The sequence below is a fragment of the Pristis pectinata genome, chromosome 22 (assembly GCF_009764475.1).
Source record: "Pristis pectinata isolate sPriPec2 chromosome 22, sPriPec2.1.pri, whole genome shotgun sequence".
NCBI lineage: Eukaryota > Metazoa > Chordata > Chondrichthyes > Rhinopristiformes > Pristidae > Pristis > Pristis pectinata.
Window position 1 is genome coordinate 8267618 of NC_067426.1, and position 11570 is coordinate 8279187.

The following is an 11570-nucleotide window of genomic DNA, read 5'->3' on the forward strand; positions in this document are numbered from 1 at the left end:
TGTCGTTAGTACACTTCTAACTTGTCCACTTATATATTTTTTATTCACTTTTCAGAAGCTGGATATCACTGGCATTTATTGTCCACCCTTAATTGCCCTTGAAAGACAGTGGTGGCATCTGGTGGGTTGCTGGGCCAAGAGTCAACCACGTGGAGTTGGTTTAGAGTCACATACAGAACAGACCGGGTAAGGACAATCAAGTGAAACTGAAATAAAAAACTGCAGATGCAGAAAATCTGAAATAGAAACAGAAAATGCCGGAAACACTCAGCAGGTGAGGCAGCATCTGTGGAGAGAGAAAAACAGACCAAGGATCCTTTGGCTGGTTGACGATGGCAAATTACCTCCTGTGCAGGGCACTGGAAAACCCCGATGTGCTTTGATGACAATACAACAATTTTCCTGCTCATCATTCCTCCAGCCTGGTTGCGATTCTGAATCATCCCATAGTAAATTCCACAGCTGCCTCAGATGGATTCGAACTCTGGCCTCTGGAACATTAATCCGGGGGATTTAACCACCGCAGCACCTCCCTGTCCCTTCAATGAATTCCGTCATTTTGGGGGCAGCATCTTCCCTTTCCATTGATCCTCCCAGTGTGAACACGCACCTCAGTGTCTCAACAACTCGCCAAGCATGGTCGCCAAAGGAGTGCCTTCCCTGCTGCTCAGAGAACATTTTCTATGCCTGGTCATGTTTAGCAATTCTGCAGGATGAGAATCAGGTTTATTATCACTGATCCATGCTGTGAAATTTGTTGTTTTGTGGCAGCAATACAGTGCAAGATGTAAAGGCATAAAAACTGCTATGTCTACTATTACTACTAGGCACAGTAGTGTAGCGGTTAGCGTAATGCTTTACAGCGCCAGCGACTCGGGTTCAATTCCGGCTGCTGTCTGTAAGGAGTTTGTACGTTCTCCTCATGACTGCGTGGGTTTTTTCCGGGTGCTCTGGTTTCCTTCCACATTCCAAAGACGTACGGGTTAGGAAGTTGTGGGCATGCTATGTTGGCGCCGGAAGCGTGGTGACACTTGTGGGCTGCTCCCAGAACACTCTACGCAAAAAAGATGAATTTCACTGTGTGTTTCAATGTATATGTGACTAGTAAAGAAATCTTATCTAAGTTACATAAGTAAATAGTACAACAGAGGAATAATGAGGTAGTGTTCATGGACCATTCAGAAATCTATAACTTGTCATACAACATAGAACAGTACAGCACAGGAACAGGCCCTTCAGCCCACAGTGTCTGTGCCAACTTAAACCTGCATGTCTGCTACACATGGTCCACATCCCTCCCTTCCCTGTTTGTTCACACGCCTGTCTAAACTTCTCTTATTTTACTATTGTATCCGCCTCCACCACCACCCCTGGCAGCGCATTCCAGGCACCCACCACTCTCTGTGTATAAAACCTGCCCCGCACATCTCCCTCTCACCTTAAAGCTATGCCCTCCAGAACTTGACATTCCCACCCTGGGGAAAAAGACTGCCTACTCCATCTATGCCTCTCATAATTTTATATATTTCGTTCAGGTCGCCGCCCCCCCTCCCCCAGCCTCTGACACTCCAGAGAAAAGAAGCCAAGTTTGTCCAACCGCTCCTTATAGTTTAAGCACCCACACATGGACATTCTCTCTTCTCTCCTCCTCCATCGGGTAGAAGATACAGGAGCCTGAGGGCACGTACCACCCGACAAGGACAGCTTCTACCCTGCTGTGATAAGACTATTGAACAGTTCCCTTACACAATGAGATGGACTATGACCTCACGAGCTACCTTGTTGTGACCTCGCATGTTATTGCACTGCACTTTCTCTGTAGCTGTGACACTTTACTCTGTTCTGTTATTGTTTTTACCTGTACTACATCAATGGACTCTGTACTAACTCAACGTAACTGCACTGTGTAATGAATTGACCTGTACGATCGGTTTGCAAGACGAGCTTTTCACTGTACCTCGGTACAAGTGGCAATAATAAACTAATACCAATACCACAGGATTTCTGGAGACCAAGGCCATGCGGGCTCCTGGTTACATGGCCTTTGTCTTTAATGGCCCATTGTGTGGGTTTGTCCCTCCTTTAGCTGCTCAGGAAGTGCGGGCTGATACTTTTCACTCCTCTGCCCTCCACCCCCCCCCCCCCCCCCCCCCCAACAACATATTTGTGGCAAATGGTACAATGGCCCCGAGCTTGTCCGAAGGAAGCGACAGCTCGCAGGGACGTGTTTACCCGAGTGTCTGGCCACAGCCCTGCCTCAATCCTTAGCGATCCGTTTTGTTGTGACAACGGCACTCGGACAGGAGCGGTCATGGATGATTTTCAACAGGCGGAGGAGGTAAGATTTAAGGTTTAATAAAACTTTTTATTTTTTAAAGAAATGTGTGTTGGCTTCAAAGCCAAAATGTTGCCTTTAAGAGGAGACTGGGTCTGGGTCTGGGTCTGGGTGCAGGCAGCTCCCCGCTGGGGTTCTCTCTGCACTCATTTCACACAACGGGGAGCGCCGGACACTGTGGTCGGGATCCCGTCCCGGGCTGTCCCGGGGCAGCTCACAGTCCACCGGGTCCGCAGTTAGGGGCCGGGCTGGGGTAGTTTTATGGTCACCACGAAATCATTCCAGCTTTTTGTTTTGTTTTCACCAAACTGGAATGGCGGAGGTGGGATTTGAACTCGCGTTCAGACCGCCGCGTTGCTCGTCCAGTAACATGGCCTTTGTGCTCTCCTGTCGACGGCCTGTGCCCACTGAGGATGACCTGTGCCCACTGGGGTTGGTGACCGATGAGGCCAATGTGTGAACCGTGGGCTCAGGCGGAGGGAGGGGGCAGGGAGAAGGGGGTGGGGGGAAGGGAGGATGGTGGGGGGAGGGAGAGGGGAGGGAGGGGGAGAATTGGGGGTGGGGGGAAGGGAGGATGGTGGGGGGAGGGAGAGGGGATTGAGGGGGAGGGAGGGGGAGAAGTGGGGTTGGGGGAAGGGAGGTGGTGGGGAGGGAGGAGGGGTTGGGAGGGGGAGGGGAGAAGGGGGTTGGGGGAAATGGGGTGGTGGGGAGGGAGGGGGATGGGGAGTGGCAGAAGGGGGATGGGGGAGAAGGGGGGTTGGGGTGAGGGAGAAAGGGAGAGGGAAGTGGGTTGATGGGGATGGAGGGCAGGACGGGTGGGTGGTCTGTGAGGTGGTCCCCACTCTTTCCATTGCTTAAGCAGGGCTTCTGTGCGCTACAACGCAAGGGCTTAAGGGTCATACAGCATGGAAACTGGCCCTTCAGCCCAACGTGTCCATGCTGACCTGAGCCAGTCCCATTTGCCTGCATTTGGCTCACGTCCCTCTAAACCTTTCCATCCGTGTTCCTGTCCAAAGGTCTTTTAAACGCTGTAACTGTACCCGCGTCTACCACCTCCTCTGGCAGCTTGTTCCACATACTCACCACCCTCAGAGTGAAAACTTGCCCCTCAGGTCCCCATCTAGATATTGAGAACCATCTGGGACTACAACACTATCTTACGATTCACTTACCAAGGGCCAGTCTAAAACCCTGGAAGGAATGCTGTGCTTGGGATACAAAGGGAAGGAGAGGGGACAGAAGGAGATGTGATTGGACCAGGCATTCACTCATCTTTGGAATTTTTTTTGTCAGGATAAACTGCGTTGTAATAACGCCATTCATTTGGGGTAACTTAAGGCAGACAAACTACTCAGTGAGAGGGAGCAGGCAGCTGTAAGCTGGGGAGTGGCAGGGACAGAGTGGGTGCGTGGGAATCAGTGGAGCTAGCATAACCATGAAGATGGAAATCATAGGGGGAGGGTGCTGAGGCGTAGAGGAACCAAGGGAGTGGTCAGGGGAAAGGGGTCAGAGGGAGGGAGACTGGAGGAGGGAAAAGGGTGGAGGAGGCGAGGGAGGGGAATTGAGGAAAATAGTGTGTGGAGGAGGATGTGTGCATGGTGCTTAGGTAGGGAGACTATTATCTCCGTGTAATTTGTGTGTGTGTGTCGGTGCGTATACACGCATGCCTGTGTTTGTCTGTGTCTGTGTGTGTGTTTGCGCGCGTGTGTGTGTGTGTGTGTGTGCATGTGTTTGTTTGTGTGTGTGTGTCTGTGTGTTTGCATGCATGTGTGTGTGTGCGAACGTGCGTGTGTGCACTAAGTCTGCACAGCAAAGCCAGGTCACCAATTTGACTTGGACCTCCTTGCCAATGGACCAAGACCTCACTCTGCCAAGACCACATGACACCAGGCATTCTCTGGTTATCACACATTAAAAGAAATCACCCACAAGCAGCTTCCACTGCTCAGTCAAGTGGCTCACATTGCAACACTGTTATCTCCAAATCCAGAAGGTCACGGATTCAAATCCTATGTCAGACATTTGAGCACAAAGATCTTGGTTGGCAGTGTTGGACTGAGAGCGCACTGCACCGTGGCTCAGTTCCCTTGTGAAACAGAGCACCTCCACCTTGATCTCTCAGGTGGAAATAAAAGATCCTCTGGCACAATGTGGAAGAGGAGAATTATCCAACATGCTAGAGAATATTTAAAGAAACAGTCAGCGGGGAAGGAATGTGTACAAATGTATCTGTATTGTTAACAGCCTGGACCTGTCCTCTTCTCTCCCTGCACTGTATTAGTGAAAGTTCATAGGCTGCAGCTTTCAATGCACGAACAGGACAAGTCAGATCGAACTGCAGTAGGATTTCTGTAAGCAGCACATTATCAAGGGTATTGACCATTGTGGTTGTTACTTGATCCGCATCCAGAGATCTGGAGAAGAGTTTCTCAGCTGTTGAAGTTCAACTCAAGGAATTTAAAAAAAATTTTGGAATAAAAGAGCTAGTGTCAGTAACGGTTAGCATGAAAGGTACCAGATTGTCACAAAAAACTTTACTGGTTCACTAAGACCCTTCTTCTGGACTGGGAGGGGAAAAGCCAGTCCAGATGCAGGGGTCTCGACCTGAAACGTCCACTGTCAATTTCCCTCCAGCTGCTGTCTGACCAGCTGAGTTCCTCCAGATTCCAGCATCTGCAGTCTTTTGTATTGGTTGTCTACAGTGGTTCACTGAGATCCTCCAAGGAAGGAAATTTCCCATCCCACCTAGTCCGGTCCATATGTGACTCCAAAGCCACCAATATAGATGACTTTTAACTGCTGTGAAGTGGGCCAGCAGGGCACATTGTACAGGGGCAACCAGGGAGGGAGAGTTAGTGCTGACCTCACTGGTAACGTCCACATCCCACGAATGAATAAATAAAACACGTTCCTATATCTTCCCGAGGTTGTAGGACACTAAGGTGCATTTGCATGGTGGTACAACTGTTTGCACACTCCAAGTACCCCAGCAGAGGTGTTTGCATTATTTCCAAACTCATTAAACATGCATTATGATGATCACTTTCATTCCTGTCTTCCAGGCTGCCTTTGTTGTTGATGATGTGAGCACCATCATCAAAGAAGTGAGTGTTTCATTTCCATTTCCTACACCACATTTTCTACGTGCGACTGATCGTTTTCGTTTTGTTGATGCTTTCCTGGTGAATATTGCAGGCAGTGGAAAACACGATTGGAGGAAATGCCTATCAGCACAATAAGGTGAACCAGTGGACAGCCTCTGTGGTAGAGCAGTGTCTGAACCAACTCACCAAATTGGCCAAGCCTTTTAAATACATTGGTGAGTTTTTCTTTTCTCTTGTGGTTGGTGGACATTTCTGACAAGAGCAGCATTTATTGCTTGACCTCTATCGCTCAGTCTCTATTGCCCCTGGGGAGTAGCTGGTGAGCCACAAGTCTCCATGTGGTGAAGATCCACTCATGATGCCATTGAGGAGGGAATCTTAGGATTTTGACTCAACAAAGATGAAGGAACAGTGATATATTTCCAAGTCAGGATGGTGAGAGGTTTGTAGGATAATTTATGGTGGTAGCATCATCATGCCCCTGTTGTCTTGCTCTCCTCGGTGTTAGAGGTCACAGATATGTGAGGTACTGTCAAAGAAGCCATAGTGGGTCGCTCCAATGCATTGTGCAACATGTACTCACTACCTCCGCACCATTCCTGTAGGGAAGGGAATGATTGGCTGGTGGATGGGGTGCTCTGTCCTGCACTGCTGACCTTCCAGCACTGTTAGAGCTGTATACATCTGGGAAAGTGGAGAGTGTTCCATCAAACTCCTGCCATGTGCCCAATAGATCATCGTGAAGAGTTGCCATTCACCACAGTATCTAAGTTCTTTGTCCATTTCAGGTTCGAGTCAAGCTGACCCTCAGTATGTTGCTGATGGGGACTGATGATTGTACTGTCACTGTTGATGAGTACTATTTACTATTGTTTAATTTACATAGGGCAAAAATGATCAGGGGGGCAGATGCTCTGACCTTGTCTCTATATTGTTTCAAATTATTTAATTGAGATAGTTAAATGGTTCAATTCTTTCACCAAATGTAAATTTTCCAAATGTTCTTATTTTTACCAGCAGCTGAACTCTCTCCCATCCCAAAACAATTGGGAGTAAGCAACAGACCCTTGCTTTAGGTTTCAAACTGCTCAACACTTCACACTGACAGTGCAGAAGGTTCCACTTCAGTAAATTTGAAAAGTGATCTTTTGATTGCAGCAAAACACCTGACCTTGGTGGAATCACTAGCCGACCTTACCACTGCCTTCATTGAATCAGAATTTAATGTCAATGCTGGCTCACAGAATGGTTACAACAGAAAAGGATGGCATTCGTTCCATGAAGTACTATGTAAGTGTGAACCAGCCAGTCCCATTCCCCTGGCCTTTCCCCATAGTCCTGCACTACTCAGTCTCACCAACTCCTTTTCAGATATTTATCCAACTCTCTTTTGAACCTGCCTCCACTACTCCCCTTAGCCTGAACTGCTCACTGCATAAAAAAAACTTTAATGTTCCTCTTGCTTCTTTGCCAACCATTTTCATTCTATCACTGCCCCCCCCCCCCCCCCACTCTGCCAGTGGGAACAGATTTTCCCTATCTACTCTGCCTATACCCTTCATGATTTTAACATCCGTGTCAGTCCCCTCACATCCTCCTCCGTTCCAAGGAGAACAACCCCAGTTTCTCCAGTCCATCGACATCTGAAGTCCCTCATCTGTGGAATCATTCCAGTAAATCTCTTCTAAAACAACGACATCACTCCTAAAGTAGAGCACCCAGACCGAGCCTAATACTCCAACTGTGGCTGAGCCATTTTATAAAGGTGACCCAGTTTTTATCTATTTTGGACCCTGGTTCCACTTGCAGAAGAACAATTGAAATAAATGCAGGCTGAGATCGGGAACAAGTAAATAATAGAAATGCAGCAAAATCCAGAACCTGAACAGCGTTTAAAAAACTGAGGAATCAACAGGTAAATGATGTACAGTCGGCTGTTGTCAACCTTGAGGGAGTACGATGAAAAGAACCCTTTCACTTGCTGACCTCTCGCTGGACTGAATTCTGTTTCAGATCGATGACCTTTCATCCATAAATATAATTGATAAAAGTTCATTGATCTGAAACAGTTTGTATTTTTCTCTCTCCGCAGGTGCTGCCTGACCAGCTGAGCATTTCCAGCAGACCCAAGAGATTGTGCAGATGCTGGAATCTGGAGCAACGAACACACAAAATGCTGGAGGAACTCAGCAGGTCAGGCAGCATCTATGGAGGGAAATGAACAGTCGACGTTTCAGGTCGAGGCCCTTCATCATCAACTGTTTATTTCTCTCCATAGATGCTGCCTGACCTGCAGAGTTCCCCCAGCGTTTTGTGTTTGGGCATTTCCAGCATTGCTTTAATTTCAGATTGCCTGCAACTGCAGTAGTCTCTAATCTCTCACTCTTTTTCTCTTCCCAATTTCAGTGACGTGCGTTATAATGCAGAAGAATGGAGCAGGTTTGCACACTGCCAGCTCATGTTTCTGGGACAATTCCATCGATGGTAAGAAAGACTGAAGTGCAGAACTCTGCAGCCTTTGCTGCTGGAAGTCAGTCCATCACCTCACTGATCTGTGTGCAGAGCAAGTTGTGGCCACAGCGTATGCCTTCATGGTTCAGTTTTAAACCTGCAGGTTGTTCTCAGCTCTGGGTGGTGTTTATGAAAAGCCCCCAATACAGCTTAAACAGGATGTATGACCTGCTGAACATGCTATTTCAACCAGCACTGGTCTCTAGCCAAAGTTAATGCCAGGAAATATCCAGACAGATGGACAGAGTAAAAATAGCTCACTACAAGTTGACCCAATTGTAGCAGGGTACGGGTGAATTAATAGACAAAGGAAAGTTCTGTTACTTCTCAAGATCTGGATTGACAAGAATGAACATTTTTATTCAGCCATTACAGTTGTATTGTGCATTGCCCATAACTTTGGAATTGGTAATTGGTTTATCACTGTCACGGGTACCAAGATACAGTGAAAAACTGTTTTACATGTCATTTATACAGATCATTTCAAAACACAAGGGGAAAGCAATAATGGAATGCAGCTTATAGTGTTACAGAGAAAGTGCTGTGCAGGTAGACAGTAGGCTGCAAGGGCCACAAAGAGGTAGATTGTGAGGTCAAGAGCATCTTTATCATACAAGAGGTCCATTCAAGAGTCTTATAAAAGTGGGATAGAAGCTGTCCTTGAGCCTGATGATGCATGCTTTGTAGCTTGAAGACCATCCAGTGGGAGTATCTATGCTGCTGCTGAACATGACACCCAAGACACACTTCCACCTCACTCCCCCTTGTACATCCTCCTATTACAGCTGCAGTTCAATTAGTACAGATCCACAAGAGTTGGCAGCCTGCTCCTAAATGTCACTCTCAAAGGAAGCTTAGATGGTCAGGTACAGCAGACTCCTTAACTGGGGACAATGTTTAATGCCAAATCATATTCTCATCAGATACTGAATTGTCCAGTAGGGTGCACTGTCCGATCATTAGGAGCCAGGAGTCCGGTTGCCCTTCAGTTCCTTCCCCTGCTCCAGATCGTAGAGATACGTAATATTCCATCTAACCCGACAATAACAGGATGTGGAACAAGGCCCTTCTCTTGATGGTGCACTTACCTAGCTGGCCAGCAGGGGGTAGGGGCTTCAGAGGTAAATTGTCTGTAGCCTGTCACACTCACCAGTCCTGCCTGCTCAGTCAATAAAACCTTTGCATTTATGTAACAGCTTTCAGAATATGGTCCTCATGTGGGCAGGTGGGATTAGTGTCGACGGACAAAAAGTCAGCGTGCACGTGGTGAGTCAAAGAGCCCATTTCACTGCAGTACAACCCTGATTCCAGGACATTCCCATTGGACTCCACAATGAAGTATTTGAAATACACTTTTGAAGTAGTCATTGTTATGTTTGTTCTTCATCAAGAGACAAACTTCGCGTGGGTTTAACATCTGAACGTTTTATTAACCAACAACAGACTGCTCGTGACAGCACATCAGCAGCAAACATATTTTCCCAGTGTGTAGATCATTTTCACATCATATTTCTGCAGCCTTATCAACATGCGCTGTATCCTCATGGGACAGTCATTCAGTGGTTTGGACATAATTGAGACCAATGGTTTATGGTCTGTCTCCACTTCAATAGCTTGCCCATAGATGTACTGATGGAACCTTTCACGTGCATGTGTACTGGCCAAGAATGAACCAAGACATCAGCCTGACCACTGCTTCCTGTGAAATATGCCTTACCTACAGACCAAAGCAGCAAGCAGAACCACTTACACCACACCCAGTACCAGACCAAAAAGGACCATTAAACCACCTCAGAGACTGATTGAAAGCTGCTGAGTGGACAAGGGTTCTTGGCAGGTTTATAAGGACAAAGTATTGTGTTTGTTTTTCTTTAAAGGGGGAAGATGTGTTATTAGGTGTCATTATGTAGTTATAATAAGGAACTACAGTTCCCAGTAGGCAATGCAAGCGGTCACATGGGGGAACAAGAAATGGCTGTAAAAAGAGAGGGAAAGCAAGCCATTCTGGGGTGTTGGTTAATAAAATGTTCAGATGTTAAACCCACGTGAATTTTGTCTTTTGATGAAGAACAAACTTAACAGTCATTATGTCCGAAATGCAACAACCAGAATGTGACAAAGGATCTGATTATGTGCTTTAGCTGTTGTTGAGAGATAAACATTAGCCAGGAAAACTCTTCACTGTTCGTCACTCAGGTTTAATGTTTCATGTGGAACTGTGGCACTCCCTTGCCACTGGACTGGAATATCATTACACCCAGTGTGCCCTTAAATGAGCATGTCCACATTGAACATTTGATTACAATCCTGAGAAGGTTGCCAACTGAATACGTTATGCCAAAGGGAGAAAGAGTAAAGCTTTCCCTACAGAAACCAATCTTGAAGAAACAGAATGAAAACAAGCATGAAAACCATGATGATGCTGGAGGAACTCAGCGGGCCAGGCAGCATCCGTGGAGAAAAGCAGGCGGTCAACTTTTCAGATCAGGACCCTTCTTCAGGACCGAAGATAGGAAAAGGGGAAGCCCAATATGTAGGGGGGAAAAGCAGGGCAGTGATAGGTGGACAAAAGAGGGGAGGCAGGGTGGGCACAGGGATGTGATAGGTAGATGCAGGTAAGAGATAGTGATAGGCAGGTGTGGGGGAGGAGGGGAGAGCAGATCCACCGGGGAATGGGTCAAAGGTAAGAAGAGAGGAAAAAAAGGGCTAGGAAAGGGAAGAGAATGGTTGGGGGGTGAGGGGGGGGGGGGTTGATATTACCTAAAGTACCTAAACAAACGTGGATCTTTCATGCTTCTCTTTGGCCAGTTTTGTCACACACTCCACTGACTGCTATTTTCACTTTCAGGAAGCTGCACCGTCCGGTGGGAGAACAAGACAATGTACTGCATTGTTAGCATCTTTGGCCTCGGTGTCTAGAACTGGCTTCAATGACGCTACGTGTTATGTGTGAACTACTTTTAAAGTCATTTTCAGAATTTTCTTCCAAGTGTCCTATCCCAGTGTTCATTGAATATTACGTGCTGGTATCTGTCAACAGCTTTGTCTAAGTGTAACACAAGGACCAGATAAAGTGGATGTAACTTAAAGAACGACTTACTGGAAATCATTGCAATACACCTATTTGCACTTTATACCGTCAGTATGTTAGGGAAGAGTTGTGCTCAATATCACACTAGGTGTAATAGCCAATGCCTTGTTACTTGTGTGTGCAGTTTTGGTCACCGTGCTACAGGAAAGGTGTTATTAAGCTGGAAAGAGTGCAGAAAAGATTTACAAGGATGTTGTCAGGACTTGAGGGACTGAGTTACAGGGGGAGGTTGGACAGGTGAGGACTTCTTTCTTTGGAGCGTAGGAGGGGTGATCTTATAGAAGTGTATCATGAGAGGCATAGACGGTGAATTTAATAGGAACTTGAGGGGCAACTTTCTTTTTTAAAAAACAAAATCACAGTGGCTGATTGTATATGGAATGAACTGCCAGAGGGTGGTTGAGGCAGGTACAATAACAACTTCTAAAAGACAGTTGGACAGGTACATGGATAGGAAAGGTTTAGAAGGATACGGGCCGAACATAGGCAAATGGGACCAGCATGGATGGGCACCTTGACCAGCTGGGTT

At 46.8% G+C, this 11570-nt stretch overlaps 1 protein-coding gene across 1 annotated transcript; it reads left to right on the top strand.

Moving 5' to 3' along the window:
* The first annotated feature begins 2034 nt into the window (after positions 1 to 2034).
* Positions 2035 to 11233, top strand: LOC127581773 (dynein light chain Tctex-type 1-like). Its single transcript, XM_052036468.1, has 5 exons — positions 2035 to 2338; positions 5398 to 5439; positions 5531 to 5654; positions 7846 to 7923; positions 10799 to 11233. The coding sequence occupies exons 1-5, from the start codon at positions 2174 to 2176 to the stop codon at positions 10867 to 10869; spliced, it is 480 nt and encodes a 159-aa protein (XP_051892428.1). The 5' UTR covers positions 2035 to 2173; the 3' UTR covers positions 10870 to 11233.
* Positions 11234 to 11570: the final 337 nt, after the last annotated feature.

Excerpts from the sequence above, each read along its gene's own strand:
- LOC127581773 (XM_052036468.1), top strand. The coding sequence starts at position 2,174 with ATGGTACAATGGCCCCGAGCTTGTCCGAAGGAAGCGACAGCTCGCAGG. Across the intron at positions 2,339-5,397 it reads ATTTTCAACAGGCGGAGGAG|GCTGCCTTTGTTGTTGATGA; the intron begins GTAAGATTTAAG and ends CCTGTCTTCCAG. Across the intron at positions 7,924-10,798 it reads CTGGGACAATTCCATCGATG|GAAGCTGCACCGTCCGGTGG; the intron begins GTAAGAAAGACT and ends TTTCACTTTCAG.